At 37.5% G+C, this 25000-nt stretch overlaps 2 protein-coding genes across 5 annotated transcripts in view; both read left to right on the plus strand.

Moving 5' to 3' along the window:
- Positions 1–10280, plus strand: part of LOC136853563 (arylsulfatase B-like) — a 34716-nt gene extending 24436 nt beyond the window's left edge. For all 3 annotated transcript variants that reach the window (XM_067129289.1, XM_067129287.1, XM_067129288.1), the window contains exons 5-12: positions 560–771; positions 3345–3418; positions 4136–4301; positions 5075–5172; positions 5666–5802; positions 6063–6239; positions 7384–7961; positions 9410–10280. In XM_067129289.1, the coding sequence (XP_066985390.1) occupies positions 560–771; positions 3345–3418; positions 4136–4301; positions 5075–5172; positions 5666–5802; positions 6063–6239; positions 7384–7961; positions 9410–9594 (1627 nt within the window). In that variant the 3' untranslated portion in view covers positions 9595–10280. The remainder of the gene's footprint in view (positions 1–559; positions 772–3344; positions 3419–4135; positions 4302–5074; positions 5173–5665; positions 5803–6062; positions 6240–7383; positions 7962–9409) is intronic.
- Positions 10281–13309: 3029 nt separating this feature from the next.
- LOC136853567 (uncharacterized) overlaps positions 13310–25000 on the plus strand; it is a 63184-nt gene continuing 51493 nt past the window's right edge. The window contains exon 1 of one of the 2 annotated variants that reach the window (XM_067129296.1): positions 13310–13450. The gene's annotated coding sequence lies outside the window, so the exon portion shown is untranslated. The remainder of the gene's footprint in view (positions 13451–25000) is intronic. The other variant, XM_067129297.1, reaches the window with a different exon arrangement.

The following is a 25000-nucleotide window of genomic DNA, read 5'->3' on the forward strand; positions in this document are numbered from 1 at the left end:
TTTCATTCTCCGTTATGGGGGGCCGGGGGGAGATGAGGGGTAGAGCCATCAGTGCACTTCACGCGTTGCGCTGTAGGCTTGACTTAATGTTCTTTGCAGCGTCCGTTCCTTAGGCCCATAGCTGCAACCCCTTTCATTCCTTTGACTGCAACTCCGTTCATAGTCCCTTTCCTCCATCTTAATTTCCTCCGCCCTGTCCTAACAATTATTTCATAGTGCAACTGCAAGGTTTTCCTCCTATTACACCTTTCAAACCTTTTTAACCCAATTTCCCTTTCAGCGCTGAATGACCTCGTCACAGGTCACACCAGTGCTTGGCCTTTGGTCTAAATTCTGTATGACATTCCATGTTGATTTCGTGTTTTATTCGTCTTTTTTATTGATTATCTAACATTTTCGAATTTCATAATCATGTTCCATATATTAAATATTAATTTATGTTAATATACATATCAAAAGACTAAAATCTTTCTCATATTAGAGAGATATAGCGACATGATTCCATACCACTCTTGATATTCAGTTTGTTTACTCTCTCAGTTACACTTTTCCTCACCAGATGGCACCTGGGGTTCTGTTCGTGGGACTACACTCCCCTGAAGAGAGGATTCGACACCTTCTACGGGTACTACACAGGCTCTGAAGATTACTACTCCCACAAGAGGGCAGCCTCTCGCACAGGGAAGAAGAAGAAGAAGAAAGGAAAGAAGAGAAGAGGAAAGGACGACTATGATGATGATGATGAAGAGGAGAGAGAGAGAAGATTTAGGGGTAAGGAGTGTCTCGTTAAAGGTGTAATTACGTACGCTTTGATTTATTCATTTGTTTCGTATCTGCAGGAGTTACTTGATCACTTTTACAGACACAGATCTAGCTGCCAGATCCTGCACGCCCTTTAACACTCTTCTTTCTAGAAGTTGAAGGACCCTCTCCTTCAGACACTTCTGCCTATCCTGTTCTGCACTTCAGAACGTCCTCTTGTGTTCTCATGTTTCCTGCGTTGTTCTTCAGGCTGTTTTTCAGTTGTTTTGCCGATGTTTCCCGCTGTTTTTGATTTCCACAAATATTTTTTATTTGCACTCAGCTTCCCTTGATGTTAGGTTTCCATGGCTGTTCTAGTTTTCCAGAATCCTATAACGTATCCTACAGTAAAAGACGTCCTTTTCATATCCTTGGGGGTCAGATCCTAACTCTTTTTGCGCCTTTTTCTTCATCGTATCCTATTTTTCCTCTCCCTGTTCCATGGCTGCTTCAATTTTCCTGATTCCTATAACATATCCTACTGTAGAGGACATCCTTTTCACATCCTTATGGATATGATCCTACACCTTTTTGCGCCTTTTTTTCATAATATCCTTTCATCCTCTCTCTGTTCCAGGATGCTTCAAACTTCCCTATTCCTATGACATATCCTACAGTAAAAGATGTCCTTTTCCAATCCTCAGGGATCAGACCTCACTCCTTTTACCATTCTCTCTGTTTCATTTTCCTTATTCCTGCAACATATCCTGTTGTAAAAGATGTCATTTTCATATCCTTAGGAACCAGATCCTACCTCTTTTTGTTCCTATTTTTCGTAATATCCTTTTTCCTCCCTCTGTTCCACAAAGACTTTCCCACTTGCCCCTTTATTCTCTCATTTCTGTTCCTTTTGGAATTCTTCTTCTTCTTCTTCTTCTTCTTCTTCTTCTTCTTCTTCTTCTTCTTCTTCTTCTTCTTCTTCTTCTTCTTCTTCTTCTTCTTCTCCTCCTTTACCTGTTCCTTCAAGACGAGACGGCCGTATGGCCAGGTGTTACCGTCATAATAGATAAAACAAAAAAACAGCCGAAATATTTCAGCTTTTAAAACATTTACTTTCAGCGTAACTTGGGCCCTCATGAATTTAACCAGATGGTACCTTTCTCAGAAGTCAAGACGTCTGGGAAAATGCACTCGAGTCTCTTTTAAAAGTATATGTTTGTGCGTTTATTCGCTGAATTCTTAAAATGTGGGCGTCGAGTTTTTAAGGGTATGTCCAATTCTCTCTAAAATGTACGTACAGTATGCCTTTCAAATATAACTTTCGGCTCTCTAAAAATGTACATCTGTGTTTGTTTTATTTTTTCAAATGTGACTTTCAGCTGTCAAAAATGTACATATGTGTTATTTTAATTTTTTTCAAATGTGACTTTCAGTTGTCAAAAAATGTACATATGTGTTTTTTTCCAAATGTAACTTTCAGCTGTCAAAAAATGTACAGGTGTTTTTTTATTTTTTTATGTGGCTTCCAGCTATCAAAAAATGTACATATGTGTTCTTTTTATTTTTTCAAATGTGACTTTCAGCTGTCAAAAAATGTACATGTTTTTTTCAAATGTGACTTTCAGCTCTCAAAAAATGTTCATGTATTTTTTTTCAAATGTGACTTTCAGCTGTCAAAAAATACATATGTGTTTTTTTATTCATTACAAATGTGACTTTCAGCTCTCAAAAAATGTACACATGTGTTTTTTTATTTATTTCAAAGATGACTTTCAGGTATCTAACAATGTACATATGTGTTGCTGCTCCTTTCAAATATAACTTCTTCTAAAAAAAAATATAAGAAGTAATGCCTACTTTCTCTATTTCTGTGTAAGATATAGTTGAACTTTGAAGAGGGCAAAAAGGCTTAAGAAACATATTCCTTCCTATAGAAGTATACTTACTCCTTCAAGAATATATTTAGTACTTAACCTAAGAAAAACAGGAGTTAATCTTTATGCACAACCGAATACCAGGTAATGACGAATTGCAAAATGGGGCATTCAGAATTCTTTATTTCTTCCATACTAATAGGTTAATTATCGTGTTGGTGTTTTAATATGTGTTTGCATGTGTGTGTGTGTGTGTGTGTGTGTGTGTGTGTGTGTGCTATGTGTGTGTGATCTTTGCCCTTTCATTTCAGTAAAATTTGTTCCACAAGATTGTGCACGCATTATGAATATCATCAGTCTATGGTGCATCATTATAATGTGACCGGAAATAATAAGTAAAAAGTCACAATAATATACATGAGTGATTGCATTTTCCCATATTACAAAAAAATGACAAAAAAAGGGGAGGGGTGGGGGAGTTTTCGACCGTTTGCACAACGGTCCTCTTCACCCAACGGTCGAAAACTCCCTTTTTTAACACATTTTTTTGTATTTTGGAAAAATACAATCGCTCACATACATTATTGTGGTTTTTGCATATTAATATCACCAATAACTTTGTTCAAAAGTAGTATCTTACATAAACACAGTCAGTTGACTGCCAAAACCCTAAATTAACATCCTCTGCGTAATATTTCTGATTGACATCGCCCTTCGTTTATTTTCCAGGTGGGTCAAAGGAATACCTAGACCTCAGAAATAACACCAGAGTTGATGACAAGAAGGGTGGCGTCTATTCCACGGTAAGTATCTCTATTACATTACGCCCATGCTCCTGCATGGTATGATTCCAACTGGAAGTTATAGTTCCCCATAAAATTATTCAAAGAAAACGGGCTACTTTAGTGTCTGAAAACGAGAAGCGCTGGAGATTGTTACTTTAACTGAGAATTATGTAACCAGGTAATTTTTAATGCGTTTGTATTAAGCTGACAATTCTAGTCGGGTAAGGTATAGTGATTTTATCGGTACTGATTCTTATTATAGAATCTAGGGAATAGAATAGTCCTAATCAGAAAACAGTCCACTGTTTATTCCTGACTATAGATAATATATGTGAATGGATTAATAAACACCATTCATGAGGCTACTAGGGAGATAAATTTTTTATTAAATTTACCCATATAAGTATCACAGCCATCTGCTTTGATTAAAGTAGAGTAATACCACTGTTTAATACAAGAACGAAACACTAATATGCAGGACGGTATAAGGGCAATGGTTAAAACTTTATTTTGCACATCAATACAATATGGTTTGATACCCTAAAATGGGAATAGGATTGGATTTCCCTTGCATACATCTGTGGGCTTTGAACACTTCTGCTATGTGTCCATCTGGCCTTTGAAATGGAAACCAAACAGAACCACATGAAATGGTATTACTCTGTGCATCAGTCCTTTCTGTTGTTACCTAATATCTGTCTCCACTACAATGTCCTCATTCTCTTATCCAACCAGTACATCTTTGCTTCGGCTGCAGAAGAGGTCATCCGGTCTCGTAAGCCAAAGGACCCCATGTTCATGTACATAGCCTTCCAGAGTGTTCATTCGCCCCTCCAGGTCCCTCGAGAGTACATGATACCCTACAGGCACATCAAGTACTACGAACGGAGGGTTTACTTAGGTTAGTCTACTGATAAAGTTACACATTATCTAGGACTCATTGTCTACATTTGTCTTTCACAGGATGCTGTTCTTTTTTCCAGACTCTTAAGCCCTGTCCACACTAGCAGGCGCTGACCGAGGGGCAAACACTGTTCCCCTAACCTGTTCCACTACACTGACCGACCGAGTATAGACCCGAACGATGCGATTTTCTGGTAACACTGCTTCAGAAGCGAGAGAAAATACAAACGACTGGAAGTGCCCGTCGGGCATGCCCGCTAGTGTGGACAGGCCATTAGGCTCAGCAGTAGCATCATCTCAGAGACCCACAAAAACAGAAGAGTGAGGGAGACGAAAGAAAATGAGACGGCTTAGAGTAGATCCTCTTGCGAAAGTTGTTAGGTGATGTCCTTAGCTACATTACAGGGAATATTTCAGTCTCTCAGACGTCTCAGGTCATTTTGAAGGCTGAAATTTGAATGGTCGAGGAGGTCCTCCAGTGGTGTTTGATGAAGGCTGACCTGTGGAGCCTCAGTCTCAAAGATAGAAGTTTAAAAGTTACAAATACAAGCAGGACAAAAAGCAGGTGTTTTTTCTCCTACAAGCATACTTTACTGCTCTAGCTTCCCAAGAATTCTGTTACCTTTTGTACTTGTTGTATATTGTCTTTTTGTCTGTTATTCTTCCTTGAAACAGGTTTTCTTTTAATACATTTTCCCTATATTTTAAAAAAGTTATCACTTATTGTGATGAGAATGATACCTGACTGATTTTCAATTCTCACCCTCATAGGAATGGTGACGGCCATGGACGAGGCCATTGGTAAGGTCATCACTGCTCTGAAAGAAACAGGTCATTACGAAAACTCTGTCATTATTTTCACAACTGATGTAAGTTTTTTCAAGTCTCAGTCTTGTGCATTGTATGCGTTACTAAAGGGTGCTTGCAATGTTCCTTGGACTCCTAGCTGTGCCAACACTTTAGCCTTTTACTTGACCTCCATTCCTGCGTGCTTCCTTCCATCTTGCCGTTCAATCTCTCTGACTATTCCTTCTTAGTGCCAATGTGGGGTTTTCTCCCAGTTCTACCTTGTACTTCACCTCGTCTATTTTCTGGATCTCTTTATCTTGCTGTCCAACCACTCCAGTTCCAAGTCTTTCCACTGTCTAAAGCGCTGAGTAGCTGGAAGTACCCCAGTTCTTGGTTTTAGATTAAATTTCATGATTCATTCCATATTTCATAGCTGAAATTTACCCTTACGCTTTTCATTTGTTGATATATTGCCACTGCTATCTTGTAGAGACAAGTGAACTGCCCTTTTTTTAGTTTATGTCATATGAATGTATCCACCCTACCAATAATTACCAAAACGACAATCGACAGAATGGAGGATCTGTCAAGAAGGGAGGAAGCAACTGGCCACTGAGGGGAGGAAAGGCCTCACTCTGGGAGGGAGGAACCAGGGGACCAGCTTTCATCCATTCCCCTCTGCTGCCAAACCCTGGGACAGTGACAGAACAGTTAGTTGATGAATACGTTAACACAGCTATGTCAACTTCCTTATTAAATTCTTAGTTAACTTACAAAATTTTCAGTGCAGAAGTTAAATAGTTTTCGTAAATAGATTTGTTTCACCCTAGGGAATGTGACATACACGAACAGGAATGGTCGATGTACTGAGAGAAATGATCAGAACTTGTGTAAACATCACTGTAATATTTATTGACTACCTTGTGTTATTTTTACCCACTGTAACTTTTCTCTTTCTTGGTTCAAACAGCTTGCACCACGTCACGGACTGGTTCAGCACCATTTCGAGTATCGCAGGGGTACTCACCTTGCCAAAAGTAGATGGCGTCAATCAGTGGGACGCCCTGACTGGTACGTCCCAGGTTCCACAGAGAGAAGCCATGATCTACAACATGGACGATTCGCAAAAATACAAAGCTGGTCTGAGGTTCGTGACTGCCTTGTTGGTTTTTTTTAGTGACAATGTTTGTTTAGGTCAATAAGTTTGAAAATTCTTCCAGAAGGCAGGCCAGAGGGTCGGGATTAGGTGACAGCTGGCCTTTGATGATTTTCTCTAGTGGCCACGTTTGTTTAGGTCAATAAAGTTGAAGGTTCTCCCAGGGGGCAGGCCAGAGGGTCGGGATTAGGTGACTTGACCTTTGTTGATTTTCTCTAGTGGCCATGTTTGTTTAGGTCAGTAAGGTTGAAGGCTCTCCTCGAAGGCCAACCACAGTGATCGAGATTAGGCAGCAGCTAGGCTACGATTGTCTCTTAATTTTGTTCAGTGCTTGTTGTAGAAATATGTTGCAGATGGTATTAGAATTCCTAGGTCATTAGGAGATATTCAAGGTATTTGTTCGTTTAACTAAGGTAGATCCTATCATTTTGCTCTTAACAACAATACATGACAGGGTCCAGTCAATACGATGATTCAATTTATCGATATGATTTGAGGAGAAATTTTGCATTTGTATCTGAATGAACCTCTATATTGGATGATTCTCTGTGAAATATAATAGTTAACCCATAAACCCTCTGTGCCGTTTGTTACAGTTAAGGCAAGAGATTTTATAAACATGATGTCTTTGGGATTTGGTTTTTGTTGAACATTAACTACAACATTGTCAATACTATTTGGATGGTCGAAAAACAAAAGGATTAGCTCATCCTGTAGTTTGGCTTAACTTTAAATGATGTCAAGTACAGGATTTTGATTTTATGACTGCCTCCAAAGACTTGACTATATTTGATTGTAAAGTGAAATGACAGCAAAGTTTTCGGTATATGATCAGAAAAACTAGTTAATAAGATTACCATCAGTGTAAGTGTTTTCATCAAAATCATGATGTCACTTTTGGTATCATGGGAATGGGTAGGCTTCCCTGTCATTTTCTCCCTGTTTTATCAATGAAGCTTTATAAATGCCCCACCAAATTTTGTTGGAGATCGTGCCATTCATCAGTACTCTCCCAGTTTCAAGAACTCCCGGTTTAGCAAAATTAATTCCACAAACTCTGATTACATTTCGATTTCCTTGTCGCGTTACAGTAATTATGCAGATACCTCACAACCTGTTTTGAATTTTGTTTCAGGATGAGCAACTACAAGCTGCTGGTTGGGGGAATGGCTCGGAAATCCTGGGTATCGCTGCCTGAATCTGAAGATGCCCCGAGGAGAAAGACCAACAATAAGAAGAAGAAAAGACCAAAGGGCTTCAACACGAAGAGGTTACAGCAGCTGTTCAAGCCATCTCCAGCTGCTCTTTTAAGCGAGAATGGTCAGAAGGCCGATTTGCCACCGTCAGACGCAGCAGGAGAGGGACAAGTCACTAAGGATACCCAAGAGGTCCTCGACAGTGGACCCTCCACAGAGAACCATAATGGTTCTTCAGATATTCCAGCCGACAGCCTGGAAGAGCCTGCATCATATGAGCTCCTCGATGATCAACCAGATGATTCTGATTCCATGCAAGACACCAGCAGCAGCCTGGAAGATTTTACCTCTGGAGAATACATCTCTGTTAAGAGCATGTTGAGGACTATGGATGACGAATACATTTTCTGGAAGGAGTTGAAAAATGATCCTACGCTTTTTTGGGAAAACCGAGTGCTAAACATACTCGGCGGATATTTCCGGGACAGGACCAAGATTCGACTTTATAATTTGCAAGGTGTGTTCTGTGTAGATTCTTTTTTCACGAGTTCTCTTTTTCCAGTAGAGCTGGAAAAGGTCTGTAGATGGTTTAGCCCTTGCATAAATGGATGTCCTCTCTTCTGTAACACCTAAATAATGAGTCATTTTAATTGAAGTTACAGAATAACTTTGTAAGTGACAAAAGTGTCTTGCAGTAGTTGTTCAAAAGCCCAAATTTCACTTTTTTTCATCTGCTAAACCAAAACAGATCCCTAAAATTTTGTTTTTTATATTTACCTAACTTCTGTCATTATAAGAATTATATTTACAAAGATAGTATTAGCTTTAGTAGTTTTGTGCCATTCTTAATAAGACCTTACAGGAACGAATGACAGAGTTCTGTGTCTACATGCAGGTTACTTTTGTCATCCATGTCTTCGTATCATTCTTAGTAAGAACTAACAAGGACATATGACAGACTTTTGTATCTCATACATTTTACTTTTATTATCCATTTCAGCTAATCTTGATCTTTAAGTCTTTGTACTCAAGAGAATCATAGATAATATATTTATCTCCCTGCTCCGTCATTCATGTTTCTGATAAAACCTCCTTGAAAGATACCTGGAAAAATCTATAAAAAAGTTTGGCACATCAGATTTGTGTGCCTTTTTTCCCCTGTGAAAAATTTATGTTGTTTAAAAGCACCTAAAATTGTTCCCTTAGCTTAAAACCAAGGACTGAGCATTCATAAGTATAGCCAAAGAGTCTGTCTCTTTTCTGTCCTGTTTAAATGCCCCTATAATTGTTTAGTTAGCTCAAAACCAAAGAATAGCCAGTCATATTATAGCAGAAGTATGTGCCCACTTTTTAAAACTTTAACCGTTCAGAGAATCTTTTACTGAAGTAATAATATTCATTGGAGGGTTTTTTTCTGTTTTACCCCTTTGAATTTGGCAGGTGAAATTTGCATAACCTGAAATTCCTGTGTACATTTGAGTGCTTATGTATTTGAGAAAACAGACAGAACACTCTTGTGAATGTTGTGTGCATTTGGATTAATAAGTGGGCGTTTTGATTTTGACCACTTTTTAAGACCTTAACTGTACAAGATAACATTTTTTTAAGTACATACATATATTAGGGAATTTTTCCTGTTGTACCCCCTTTGAGTTTAGCTGAAGATGAAAGCTGGTCATATGTATAGCAAAAGTGTCTCTCCACTTTTTAAAACTTTAACTATATCAGAGAATCTTTTACTGCAGTAGTAATATTCATTATTAAATTTTTTCTCTTGTACCCCCTTTGAGTGCGGCTGAAGACGAAAGACGAAATTCGAGTCATTTAAATTCCTGTGTATGTTTGAATGTTAATGTATTTGAGAAAACAGACAGTATGCCCCTGTGTGTTTTGTACACATGTTTTAATAGCATAGCTTTGATCTGACAACAAGACCATCATTTACTCTTTCTTCTTTTCCAAAAGACGACCCGGAGGAGAGAGTCAACTTAGCAGCCATCGAGCCCAACAGAACACAGACGATGCTGAGTTTCCTGGCGCAGGAACTTCTTCGCTACAAGGTACCACTCATCAGGAGGGACAAAGCGAGGGCCCATCCAACGTACTGGAAGAACGTCTGGACCCCTGGGTGGTGCCAGTCACTGTGGTGATTCAAGAAGAAGATAAGAAAGACGTCGAGTGGTGCTGAACCTCTGCAGACGCTGATGAATCCAGCAAGGTGTAAGGGAAGATTCTGAGGCAGCAAACGTTGTTTACCAATTTAAGTCACTAGTGCTGGCTAAGTTTCTGATGTATGTTGTTTAATCTTTACATTAATAGTGATGTTGATACGCTGTAGACGGTTATGAAGCCAACAAAGTGTAAGGGAAGATTTTGAGGCAGCAAACGTTGTTTACCAATTTAAGTCACTGGTGCTGGCTAAGTTTCTGATGTTGTATGTTGTTCTGTCTTTACATTAATAGTGATGTTGATATGGTATAGACGATTATGAAGCCAGCAAAGTGTAAGGGAAGAGTTTGAGGCAGCAAACAGTGTTTACCAATTTAAGTCACTAGTGTTGGCTAAGTGTCTGATACTGTATGTTATTTAATATTTTTTACTTTATATTTACATTCAAGCACAATGAGTTAGAGAGAAAGTAGTGATAGAAGGCTTCATTTTGAGTTTAATAAATATATTAATAATTTTTTTATGAGAATGTAGGATATCCGACTGTACGTGCGTTTGTGTGTTAGTGATAGCATTCACTATTTTTGCTAGTCACAAAGCTTAGTTCTGAGTAGAGGTTTGGATTCTGTGAAAGCCTTTCTTTATTAGTTTAAGAATTAGACAAATAGTTTAGCAGACACACACACACACACACACACACACACACATATATATATATATATATATATATATATATATATATATATATATATATATATTTATACATACATATATACATATCAATATATATATATGTATATATTTATTTATATATAATACATTTATATACACACACACACACATATATATATATATATATATATATATATATATATATATATATATATATATATATATACATGCATTAAACTACAAACGTCTTTAATATCAATTCACTCTACCTCGGAAATAATATATTTTCGTATATGTTACCGAAGGGGAATTTTTAGTTGATAATAAGTTCGTCGTCCTGTGGGCTCGAACCAACGAAAGACAAGAACTCAGGACTACAGTGACGCCTTTACCCACACGGCCAACAAGTTGGGAAAAGGCGTCACTGTGGTCCTGAGTTCTTGTCTTTCGTTGGTTCGAGCCCACGGACGACGAAACTTATTATCAACTAAAAATTCCTCTTCGGTAACATATACATGAAAATATATTATTTCCGAGGTAGAGTGAATTGGATATTAAAGGACGTTTGTAGCTTGATGCTTGTATATGAATCACGGTGATGTGATAAAAAGTCATATATATACATATATATATCACCCCATATAAATTGGCGTCCAGTCTAGCCTTAAGGTCAGTATATTAACTTGTAAAAAAGAATATAGACCTCGTTAACTTAGCCAAAAGCTAACAGGTATGGATCAAGTACAAACATTTGCAACCCAAGAATGACAGTGTAAGAAAAAAAAAAAACATCTAAAGTATAAGGAATTAAGATATTCCTCACGTTTCGGATTCAATACCTGACAAGTTAACCCTCTTAAATTATCTTAAATTATCTTAGGTTAGGTTAGGTTAGGTCACTGATAACCAAAGCAATTTGCCAAAACTACAGTAGATAATTTCTTGTTCATTTTGCCTCATTTATTTTGGCCATCGGAAATGACACATATTTTACTTCCGCCTGTCACCCCTCACTTCTAACGTCGTCCGTCGCCGTCGTGTGATGGCTTTACCTCGATTTGTTCATATATGCTACATGCCCTTTTAATTTTCAAAGTCTGTTCTCTATCTCACAGGTCATATATTTTATTTATTGTCTATTTATTCACTTTGTATTCACTAACTTCAGTTTCACCAGTGATGTTTTCTTTGCGAAAGCGTCAATCATAATTGCATCATTCAAGTGTTCATATATATTTTGAATTGTTAGTATGACTAGTGTTAATTCCACTTTCATAAGTGATTTAAAGTTACAGAGAATTTATTGCCTTTTATTGCATTATCCTTGAAATTCATTGTCAATAATTTCAAACGCATAAAAAAGTAATATATAATGTATAAAAACCTACCTGGGTTTTACTCTGGTACAAAATATTTTCCACGAACTATTCATAATTATGGACCATTTCAAAAAAAAATATTTATAAAAATCATTATGTTAGCTGACAAAGCATAATTATACAGTTTCAGTCGGTTTTTAGCTATTAATGAAATTGTGTTATTATCTTAATTAATGGCGTGTGTCTATTTGTTTTTGTGTGAGCACGGTCTCTTGTTCAGAATCTCAGGAGAGAGAGGAAAAGTAGTGATATTGAAAACGTATATTGAAAAACAAAGAGCAGAATGTGAGACTGAAGGATCATTATTTTCTTAACAGAACGAAATCTTATAGGTCTTGGGAAGAAGAAGGTTAAATGTTCTTTCGTACTAATAACAACAACAAAGATATTATCTCGAGGTTAACACAAAGAAACTCGTATCTTTTACAAAGAAAATTATAATAATAATAATAAAAATAAAATAATACCATTCGCAAAAGCCACAAATACACTTCCGTAGCATTTACATCATCGAATACCCTCTTCCTAACCCATTTCGAAAGAATTCGCTACAAGAACAAAGGACATTGAAAAATATCATAATATCTTTTATAAAATGTCGTAAAACTAATCACAAAAACCACAAATACACTTCCGTTGCATTTACATAATAATCGTAGACCCTCTTTAAGCCATTTCGAAACAATTTGCTACGAGAACAAGGACATTTTCAACCACTTACAAGAGACAACGGGGAAACCGTACTAGCAAGCATTGGTCTAGTGATCTAGGCTCAAACTTGCTGCTTCTTCTTCCTTAATTGGAGAGGAAAGTTACACCTCCCACCGAACTTAGTACACACACACACACACACACACATAATCTATCGGCAGCGAGTGTGTATACCGCTGGAATGCCAATGACTACATTGAGGTCTCTGGGGTCGTCTGCAGCTCAGCTACATACAAATCAACGACCTTTACACGTGGGAAACGGGAAAGGTTACTGTATATTTGTGGTATACTAATAGAAAAGTTAACACATTATTTAACCGGAATTGCTTATATTTCACAAATATCATTATTAATTTATTGTATACAACATTGTCATGAAGTATACTTGCATTATATGAGCTAGTACACACACACCTAGTTTATATATATATATATATATATATATATATATATATATATATATATATATATATATATATATATATATATATATATATATATGAACCTTTCTTCCCAGTGACTAACCACAGGAAATCCCATTTTCCCATGAAATAAAATAGAATGGCATATACATTAATTTCTCAGTAATGTTTTGCCCTTATTAACAAATATGACATCTTGCAACGTCGTATACATAGTTATTAATAGTCTGGATTATATTCCATCCCCTTTTGTGCCATATAAACATTAAGTGGCAACTGTCGTAGGAAGGGCTCTATTACGATGCCAATTAGTCTATTACTTAAGAATTTTTGAAGGCAATTCTGTGATTTAAAGCTTTAAAAATGGCTTTTATGTAATTTTAATTTAATTATAATTAAAATAATCATATTATAACCGCGAAAGTTTTAAATTTAATTATTTAAAAAAGGGATAAATAAGAATAGCATCTGGCAACTTTCCCTTCGGCGGACGGCAGCGGCAGTGTGAGAGAGTGAATGTGAAGCTCCGTACTCAGTCTGACGCAGAAAGGTTAAGTGTATGTTTGTGGTCGATCGCGTCTCCCATCCACAACGGGACTTTGTGTTTGTCATTATACGTCTCGACGCCTCCGTCGTTTGCAAGCGTGACACGTAAGTGTTGGAGTCACACTCGAGTATGCGGGGCTTTAGTTTAAGTAAGCATGAGGGTCCTATTAGCGTCGTGCAACAGGTTATAATAGGGGTTTAAGATTTAAGTGTGATGGGGAATCATTAGGAATGGGGTTGGTGGTAGTGGTGTTTGTGGCAGTTTTCAACAAGCCCTTCGAGTTATCATGTATTTCCTCTCTCTTATTACTTATTTATCACTTAATAAAGTATTTGATTATTTACTCTAAGATTTGCCGTCATTTGTCGTAAGAATTGATTGATTTGTGATAAGGAATCTTCTTCTTTCTTCTAATTCTTCTTCTTCTTCTTCCTTACGTGACCTTGCGTAAGGTTGTCCCGGGTGGGTGGCAGGAGGTTTGTGTCAAGGATTTGTTGTCGACTTGTAGTAAATATGTGTCGTGTTGTCGACTTGCATATGAGTGCCATTGCCTGTTGTCGACTTGTGAATATAATTGTAGATAACTGTCATTTCTAGGTGTCGAGTTGTATATAAGTGTCATTTCTAGGTGTCGACTTGTATGTAAGTGTCTTTTCCAGTTGTCGACTTGTATATAAATTTCATTTCCAGTTGTCGGCATATTTATAAATTTCACTTCCAGTTGTCGATTTGTATATAAGTTTCACTTCCAGTTGTCGATTTGTAAACATGAGTAATTTCCAATTGTATATGAGTAGTTTCCAGTTGTCGACTTGTAAACATGAGTAATTTCCAGTTGTCGACTTGTATATAAATTTTATTTCCAATTGTCGGCATATATATAAATTTCATTTCCAGTTGTCGATTTGTAAGTTTCAATTCCAGTTGTCGACTTGTAAACATGAGTAATTTCCAGTTGTCGACTTGTAAACGCAAACATGAGTAATTTCCAGTTGTCGACTTGTAAACATGAGTAGTTTCCAGTTGTCGAATTGTAAACATGAGTCGTTTCCAATTGTCGACTTGTAAACATGAGTAATTTGCAATTGTCGACTTTTAAACATGAGGAGTTTCCAGTTGCCGACTTGTAAACATCAGTAATTTCCAGTCGTGAAAAGTGTAATTTACAAAAAATTACGTATATTTATTACTTCCTGAGCATGATAAACCCTTAAGTTTTATTTTTAATTTTCATTTATAGGCCTAATGTAATTCCTACAATTTATGTAATTTATTTTATCATTTCCGTAGAAGATAAACACATGAGGTTATTTTTCATTTATAGGCCTACTGTACTTGAAAACGTGGATTAGCGTCTCGATTTGTATAAGGTTTACTACAGGACTATATTAATAATGACCAAAATAATGACCAAATATTTCTATTTTAGTTATATTCAGTGTTATCGAGATGAGATATATAAGAAATATATATATCTCCGAAATTGTCTTATTGAAGACATATTATTTTAAATGTTCTTAGGTTCGTGCAACGTTGAAAGGTTTTCCGCTCTGAAAGTCTGTAGTAAAAAAACTCTTACCTTCCTCAGTCTATCCCAGTTACCTAAACCTTCCTTTCCTTTCCCATGTTAAGGTAAGAAAAAAGGTAAAAGATGGGGACAGGTTATGTATTAGGCGTTCAGTCATATAATTTGAACGTATTCATCAACCTCGTAATAATAATAATGTTGCTCCCAAGGTTCCTTTAAATATACTCTCAGAATATAAGGACCTTGGTTGCTCCCATGTTGTTAGCGCACACGTCTCCTAGACTTGTCACTCCACATTGTCTGTGTGTGTGTGTGTGTGTGTGTGTGTTCTCATTTTCCTCTTCTACCGTCTCTTTTTTTTTTTTTCTTTCTGGCCAAAATAAACAATAAGACGGATTTTTTTTAGCAATGTTTATAATTGTTCTGTACCATTTCTTCTCATTATTGACTTAATTATCACTCTGTCATTAGTCCTATATATATGTGTGTGTTTGTGAGTTTATGCTTTCTCTTTTCCCTTATTCTGTTTTTTGTTTTACCTGGCCAAAGTAACCAGTAAGACGTATTTTTAGCAATTTTTATTATTGTTCTGTGCCATTTCTTCTCATTATCGACTCAAATATCACTCTGTCATTAGGCCCATATACTCGTATGTGTGTGTGTTTCCCCTTTTCCATTCTTTTGTGTCGTGCTTTTCTATTGACTTGATTATTACTCTAACTTTAGGCCTATATGTTACATACCACCTCAGAACTAGTGCCAGTTAAGAGGGAAGCATCTAGACCCACACCTCAGAACACCTATAGTGTTTTTGCAAATATAAACCCATTTTTTTTATTGATTTTTTTTTACACTTTTGTGCTTGCTAAAGTTAAACAGATCCAGGCGGGTTTAGCAAATCCGTTCATTAAAACTTTTTTGACAGAACGGATTACTTTTAGCATCGGTCTTAAGGAAATGTTCTTTGTATATGTATATATATATATATATATATATATATATATATATATATATATATATATATATATATATATATATATATATATATATAAATTTACTTTGAAAGAAAGTTCTAGCTGCCCGTTTGAGTCCATGTATATAAATAGCCTATGTACGGTAACTCTCTCTCTCTCTCTCTCTCTCTCTCTCTCTCTCTCTCTCTCTCTCTCTCTCTCTCTCTCTCTCTCTCTTCTATCGACTACACATTTCCTTGCAACAAACAACTTTGGCTAAAATCACTGGTCCATTTAATTGGGGCTGCATGCAATTGCAGAGACTACCCTGGTAGTCGGTCGGGGGAGGGGGGTGAATCTGAATCAGGTAGAAATCCTCCATCAATAGACAAACATTAATTACAGATGCCATGTCATTGCAGCTGTGCACTGCGCATATACACTGCGCATGCGTCGGTTGTCGTTGCTATATACTACGCATTCGTCTGTTGTCATTGTTGCTATACACTGGTCATGCGTCTGTTGTCATTGTTGCTATACACTGGTCATGCGTCTGTTGTCATTGTTGCTATACACTGGTCATGCGTCTGTTGTCATTGTTGCTATACACTGGACATGCGTCTGTTGTCATTGTTGCTATACACTGGTCATGCGTCTGTTGTCATTGTTGCTATACACTGGTCATGCGTCTGTTGTCATTGTTGCTATACACTGGTCATGCGTCTGTTGTCATTGTTGCTATACACTGGACATGCGTCTGTTGTCATTGTTGCTATACACTGGTCGTGCGCCTGTTGTCATTGTTGCTATACACTGGTCTCTGTTGTCATTGTTGCTATACACTGGTCGTGCGTCTGTTGTCATTGTTGCTATACACTGGACATGCGTCTGTTGTCATTGTTGCTATACACTGGACATGCGTCTTGTTGTCAATTTGTTGTCTGTTGTCATTGTTGCTATACACACTGGTCATGCGTCTGTTGTCATTGTTGCTATACAATGGTCGTGCGTCTGTTGTCATTGTTGCTATACAATGGTCGTGCATCTGTTGTCATTGTTGCTATACACTGGTCATGCGTCTGTTGTCATTGTTGCTATACACTGGTCATGCGTCTGTTGTCATTGTTGCTATACACTGGACATGCGTCTGTTGTCATTGTTGCTATACACTGGATCTGGTCGTTGCTGTTGTCATTGTTGTCTGCGTCTGTTGTCACTGTTGTCTATACACTGGACATGCGTCTGTTGTCATTGTTGCTATACAATGGTTGTGCGTCTGTTGTCATTGTTGCTATACACTGGACATGCGTCTGTTGTCATTGTTGCTATACACTGGACATGCGTCTGTTGTCATTGTTGCTATACACTGGACATGCGTCTGTTGTCATTGTTGCTATACAATGGTCGTGCGTCTGTTGTCATTGTTGCTATACAATGGTCGTGCGTCTGTTGTCATTGTTGCTATACAATGGTCGTCATTGTTGTCATTGCATTGTTATACACTGGTCATGTCTGTTGTCATTGTTGCTGGACATGCATCTGTTGTCATTGTTGCTATACACTGGTCATGCGTCTGTTGTCATTGTTGCTATACACTGGTCATGCGTCTGTTGTCATTGTTGCTATACACTGGACATGCGTCTGTTGTCATTGTTGCTATACAATGGTCGTGCATCTGTTGTCATTGTTGCTATACACTGGACATGCGTCTGTTGTCATTGTTGCTATACAATGGTCGTGCGTCTGTTGTCATTGTTGCTATACACTGGACATGCGTCTGTTGTCATTGTTGCTCATACAATGGTCGTGCGTCATTGTCATTGTTGCTATACACTGGTCATGCGTCTGTTGTCATTGTTGCTATACACTGGTCATGCGTCTGTTGTCATTGTTGCTATACACTGGTCATGCGTCTGTTGTCATTGTTGCTATACAATGGTACACTGGACATGCGTCTGTTGTCATTGTTGCTATACACTGGACATGCGGTACATTGTTGCGTCTGTCTGTCATTGTTGCTATACACTGGACATGCGTCTGTTGTCATTGTTGCTATACACTGGTCATGCGTCTGTTGTCATTGTTGCTATACACTGGTCATGCGTCTGTTGTCATTGTTGCTATACACTGGACATGCGTCTGTTGTCATTGTTGTCATTGCATCTGTTGTCATTGTTGCTATACACTGGTTATGCATCTGTTGTCATTGTTGCTATACACTGGTTATGCGTCTGTTGTCATTGTTGCTATACACTTGCATTGTTGCTACACTGGTCATTGCCGTCTGTTGTCATTGTTGCTATACACTGGTCATGCGTCTGTTGTCATTGTTGCTATACACTGGTCATGCGTCTGTTGTCTGTTGTCATTGTTGCTATACACTGGTCATGCATCTGTTGTCATTGTTGCTATGCACTGGACATGCGTCTGTTGTCATTGTTGCTATACACTGGTTATGCGTCTGTTGTCATTGTTGCTATACACTGGACATGCGTCTGTTGTCACTGTTGCTATATACTGGACATGCGTCTGTTGTCATTGTTGCTATACACTGGACATGCGTCTGTTGTCATTGTTGCTATACACTGGTCATGCGTCTGTTGTCATTGTTGCTATACACTGGTCATGCGTCTGTTGTCATTGTTGCTATACACTGGACATGCGTCTGTTGTCATTGTTGTTGTCACTGGACATGCATTGTCATTGTTGCTATACACTGGACATGCGTCTGTTGTCATTGTTGCTATACACTGGACATGCGTCTGTTGTCATTGTTGCTATACACTGGACATGCGTCTGTTGTCATTGTTGCTATACACTGGTCATGCATCTGTTGTCATTGTTGCTATACACTGGTCATGCATCTGTTGTCATTGTTGCTATACACTGGTCATGCGTCTGTTGTCATTGTTGCTATACACTGGACATGCGTCTGTTGTCATTGTTGCTATATACTGGACATGCATCTGTTGTCATTGTTGCTATACACTGGTCATGCGTCATTGTTGCTATACACTGGACATGCATCTGTTGTCATTGTTGCTATACACTGGTCATGCGTCTGTTGTCATTGTTGCTATACACTGGTCATGCGTCTGTTGTCATTGTTGCTATATACCGACATGCGTCTGTTATACACTGGTCATGCGTCTGTTGTCATTGTTGCTATACACTGGTCATGCGTCTGTTGTCATTGTTGCTATACACTGGACATGCGTCTGTTGTCGTTGTTGTTGTCGTTGTTGCGACACTTGTTTGTTATTACGCTGTATTCCTTGACGTCAAAGTAAACATATATTTGTTTTAAGTGTAGTTTTATTCAGATGCATTGTGTCGCTTGTTGAAACGGAATATGTTCATTACTAATATGAGATTACTGACTCTCTCTCTCTCTCTCTCTCTCTCTCTCTCTCTCTCTCTCTATCGAGCAGGAATGGCTGGAATGGTGACCAAACCTTTCATTCTTAATTACTGACCGGTTCCCGACATAAAATGACGCACTTGAGAGAGAGAGAGATTATCAGGAACTGACAGTATTGTATAATTTAATGAGCGTTACTTTCTTTTTCGACAATTTACCTGTATATATATATATATATATATATATATATATATATATATATATATATATATATATATATATATAAATTATGTACATATATGTATATGTATATATATATATATATATATATATATATATATATATATATATATATATATATGTGTATATATATGTATTTATACATATATATATTATATATATATATATATATATATATATATATATATATATATATATATATATATATATATATATATATATATATATATATATATATATTTAGAGAGAGAGAGAGAGAGTCTTACATTCAGTATATACTGTATATGGTTTGAACCAAGACTTGTTTCAAGTAGAAATTAAAAATATTGAAAACAATATTAGTCTTGTTTTCAGAATAGACTTGCACGAATTGCCATGTGGAAATTCGTCAAGACTTACCGCAAGTCTGAAGAAAAGTCTTCTTCCTCTCGCCTGAAGGCTGAACAAGTCTCACAAGTCTCGAGGCCAGAACCCTCGAAGAGGCAATACTCATGGCCACAGCCCTCGACGAGGCAATAAAACCCTAAAATATTTCGTAAAAGCTTTCGACATCAAGGACTTCTCGAAGACTCAGGTTGTTTTTATTTCTTTTAGTGTGGTTCAAGCCAAGCATATTGGAGGTAGGACTCTCTCTCTCTCTCTCTCTCTCTCTCTCTCTCTCTGATGTACAGGACGTTGAGTGTGAATAATTTTAATATTTTTCAATATCTTCTTAAGACTAGTATTAGTCACAACCAAAATACTGAAGGTAAGACTCTCTCTCTCTCTCTCTCTCTCTCTCTCTCTCTCTCTCTCTCTCTCTCTCTCTCTCTCTCTCTCAGGAATTACTGGAATGGTGACCAAACCTTTTCTTAATTACGGGCCGGTTCCTTACATAAAATGGTGCAATTAAGACACAGAGAGAGAGAGAGAGAGAGAGAGAGAGAGAGAGAGAGAGAGAGAGAGAGAGAGAGAGAGAGAGAGAGAGAAGCAGGATTAGTCAGTAATACCATAGTGAAAGAAGATATGTTCCCTTGAGAGAGAGAGAGAGAGAGAGAGAGAGAGAGAGAGAGAGAGAGAACGTTGCTCGCATGCACGCACGCGTGCCTGCAAAAGCAGCATTGCTCTTTCGTTTACTTGCTCTCTCTCTCTCTCTCTCTCTCTCTCTCTCTCTCTCTCTCTCTCTCTCTCTCTCTCTCTCTGGGTGTATTGGTATGAGTCCTTGAGCTGTCATGTACTGAAGTTTTGTCCAGTTCCGAAATCTTAACTTCTTGAAGTGAAATCCCAGATGTTGTTTTCGGGCTTTCAAGGACGCCCAGTGGCCTTTCTGATTTTGTGAAATGTTATTTCTTGTTATTTTTTTTATCTTAGCATATTTGTTTGTGATTTTGTGAAATTTTTTTCGTTATTTTTTATCTTAGTATATTTGGTTGTGATTTTGTGAAATGTTATTTCTTGTTATTTTTTTTTATCTTAGTATATTTGTCTGTGATTTTGTGAAATGTTATTTTTTGTTATTTTTTTATTAGTATATTTTTTGTGATATTGTGATGTGTTGTTTTTTGCTATATTTTGTTTTATCTTAGTATATTTGTCTGTGATTTTGTGAAACGTTTTTGTTATTTTTTTAATTATACATTTCTTTATTCTTATATTAAATTATTACAGTTATAGCTTCATTTCGTTAGTTATTAATTGTCACTAAAAGAAAGTTCTTCGAGATGTGAACGCTTGTGATTTTATGAAGTGCTATTTTTTGTTACTTTTGTCATAATATGTTTATTTATCGTTATATCAAATAATTACAATTATAACTTCATGTTATTCGTTATTAAATGCCATTTAAAAGTGTTCTTCGAGCTGGTGAGGTTATTGAAAGAACATTTTAATCTTAAGTTATTTGTTTATTCTTTTTTAATCTTTCGCTCAGTTTGTTTATTTTTATATTGATTACGTCATCTTCCAATAGTTTTAGTTTTCTGTAAAAGAAAACTATTGAGATCGCTGTTTCTATGTCCGTCCGCGCTTTTTTCTATCCGCACTTTTCCTGTCCGCACTTTTTCTGTCCGCACTTTTTTTGTCCGCACTTTTTTTTCCTCACTTTTTCAGTCCTCCCTCAGATCTTAAAAACTACTGAGGCTAGAGGGCTGCAAATTGGTATATAGATCATCCACCCTCCAATCATCAAACATACCAAATTGCAGCTCTCTATCCTCAGTAGTTTTTTATTTTATTTAAGATTAAAATTAGCCATGATCGTGCGTCTGGCACCGCTATAGGTGCCAAGAACACAGGCTACCACCGGGCCGTGGCTGAAAGTTCATGAGCTGCGGCTGGGAGTTTCATGGGCCGTGACTGAGAATTTCATACAGTATTATACGCTATACAGAAAACTCGATTGCGCTGAAGAAACTTCGGCGCATTTTTCATTTGTTTCTTTATGGTGATAAGGTTAGGTACGTTCAAGCGTTTATGAGGCTTTTAATCTTGGCTGAGAAAATGTTTAGTGGAGTTTTAATTTTGCTCGAGTAGAAATTCTAACGTTGCCTGGTTGTTTTTACGTATATATCCCTGTTTAAATGTGTATATATAGGCTTTTTTCATTTGATTTATTAGTTTCTATATCTGCGTGAATTTTAATATAAAATCTTTCTCTTGGCCCGAACATTTTATTATTATTTTGTGCAATATTTTTATGAAAATAATGGCATTTTTTTTGGCCAGTTGTATAATAATAATAATAATAATAATAATAATAATAATAATAATAATATTATTAATTATTATTGAACGTTAGCTTTTTTGTATAGATGGCTTTAACTTATATAAGATTTTCTCTCTCTCTCTCTCTCTCTCTCTCTCAGTGCTTTGCTGACTTGTATTTCATTAGGAATTTCCTGTCTCTCTCTCTCTCTCTCTCTCTCTCTCTCTCTCCTTTTGTCTTTTTGTTCATGCATGTTAGCAGTCTCTCTCTCTCTCTCTCTCTCTCTCTCTCTCTCTCTCAGACACGCACGCACAGAGTTTCCTCAGGAAATACCGTAGTCCATGAGACATTGGCAGCTTGCAGCCAAACACTAACTTTTTTTTTTTTTGTAACCTACGTGTCTTTTAATATATCTCGGGATTGGTTATGGTCACCTTTAGTTCGGGATTGGTTAGAGTCATCTATAGTCTTGGAATGGTTACAGTCATCTGTAGTTTTGGATTGGTAACTGTTATTTATAGTTTTGGATTGGTTACAGTCATCTGTAGTTCTGGATTGGTTACAGTCATCTATTGTTTTGGGTTAGTAACAGTAATCTATAGGTTTGGATTGTTTACAGTCATTTATAGTTTTGGATTGGTTACAGTCATCTATAGTTCGGGATTGTTTACAGTCATCTATAGTTTTGGATTGGTTACAATCATCTATATGTTGGAATGTTTACAGTCATCTATAGTTCTGGACTAGTTACAGTCATCTATAGTTCGGGATTGGTTACAGTTATCTGTAGTTCGGGATTGGTTACAGTCATCTATAGTCCGGGATTGGTTATAAGAATTAAATGGGAATCAAAGATAAGAAAGACTGACTCCCGTAGGGGGTTAGTGCCATCAGTGCACCTCACGCGTTGCACTGTAGGCATTACTTCATACGGTTTTTTGCAATATCCCTTCCTTTGGCCCCTAGCTGCAGCCTCTTTCGTTCTTTTACTGTACCTCCATCTTACTTTCCTCGACCCTCTCCGAACAATTGTTTCAAAATTATTTCCAGTACTGAATGACCTTATCCTAGGTCCCAGCGCTTGGCCTTTGGTCTGAATTTTATATTCCAGTTTTTCCATCGTACTCTCTACCCTTTCCTAACAATTGTTTCCTAGTGCAACTGCAAAAGGCTTTCTTCCTGTTACACCTTTAATGAAACCTCTTTTCTCTCAATTCCCCTTTCAGCGCTGAATGACCTCATCGTAAGTCCCACCTGCGCTCGGCCTTTGGCCTAAATTCCACCTTCCAGTTCAGAGAAAACAATACTGATTGGAAATGCGTAGGCCAAAATCCTTATTGAAACTTGGGAACACTGGGTGATATTTTACAGTGACAGAAGCAGATGTAGATGGGTAATCTACTGTGACAATAACCCATACAAATGCAGAACCAATTGTAGATGGGTAATCTACTGTGACAATAATCACTACAAAGGCAGAACCAGATGTAGATGGTTGGTAGGTAATCTACTCTGACAAAAACCCATACTAAGGCATATCCAAAAGTAGATGGGTAATCTGCTCTGACAATAACCCATACAAAGGCAGAACCAAATGTAGATGGGTAATCTACTCTGACAATAACCACTATAAAGGCAGAACCAGATGTAGATGGTAGGTAGGTAACCTACTCTGACAAAAACCCATACTAAGGCATATCCAAATGTAGATTGTAGATGAGTAATCTGCTCTGACAATAACCCATACAAATGCAGAACCAAATGTAGATGGGTAATCTACTCTGCCAATAACCCATACAAAGGCAGAACCAGATGTAGATGGTAGGTAGGTAATCTACTCTGGCAAAAACCCATACTAAGGCATATCCAAATGTAGATGGTAGATGGGTAATCTGCTCTGACAATAACTCATACAAATGCAGAACCAAATGTAGATGGGTAATCTGATCTGACAATAACCACTACAAAGGCAGAACCAGATGTAGATGGTAGGTGGGTAATCTACTCTGACAGTAACCCATACAAAGGCTTATCCAGATGTAGATGGTAGAGGGGTAATCTACTCTGACAAAAATCCATTCAAAGGCATATCCAGATGTAGATGGTAGGTGAGTGACCTACCCTGACAAAAACCCCACAAAGGCAGAACCAGGTGTAGATGGGTAATCTACTCTGACAACAACCACTACAAGGGCAGAACCAGATGTAGATGGTAGGTAGGTAATCTACTCTGACAATAACCCATACAAAGGCCTATCCAGATGTAGATGGTAGATGGGTAATCTACTCTGACAAAAACCCATACAAAGGCAGAACAAGGTGTAGATGGGTAATTTACTCTGACAGAAACCCGTGCAAAGGCAGGTCCAGATGTAGATGGTAGACAGGTAATCTATTTGACAAAAACCCATACAAAGGCAGAACCAGATGTAGATGGGTAATCTGCTCTGACGAAATCTCAACCTATTCTCTATTGAGTTCCATCTACACAATTCGATAAGTTTTGATGAATGACCCTAAACGAATTATTCATCATCCTTGATTGCAGTGATGACGCAGCATCTTTCTAGGGGAGGAGAGAGAGAGAGAGAGAGAGAGAGAGAGAGAGAGATGATGATGAGTGTGTGATGATGTAACGACCGGATGAGGGCTGGGGAATCCATTCTCTCTCTCTCTCTCTCTCTCTCTCTCTCAAATCATGTGGGAGAATTATTTGTCCCGTCGTGGCTATAGGCATTATCTGACCTCTCTCTCTCTCTCTCTCTCTCTCTCTCTCTCTCTCTCTCTCTCTCTCTCTCTCTCTCTCTCTACTTTGCAAAGACGGAGAAAGACGACCCCTCTCTCCCCTCTCAACTCTATTTAAAGGATTCTCTCTCTCTCTCTCTCTCT

The sequence above is a fragment of the Macrobrachium rosenbergii genome, chromosome 27, assembly GCF_040412425.1.
Source record: "Macrobrachium rosenbergii isolate ZJJX-2024 chromosome 27, ASM4041242v1, whole genome shotgun sequence".
Taxonomy (NCBI): domain Eukaryota; kingdom Metazoa; phylum Arthropoda; class Malacostraca; order Decapoda; family Palaemonidae; genus Macrobrachium; species Macrobrachium rosenbergii.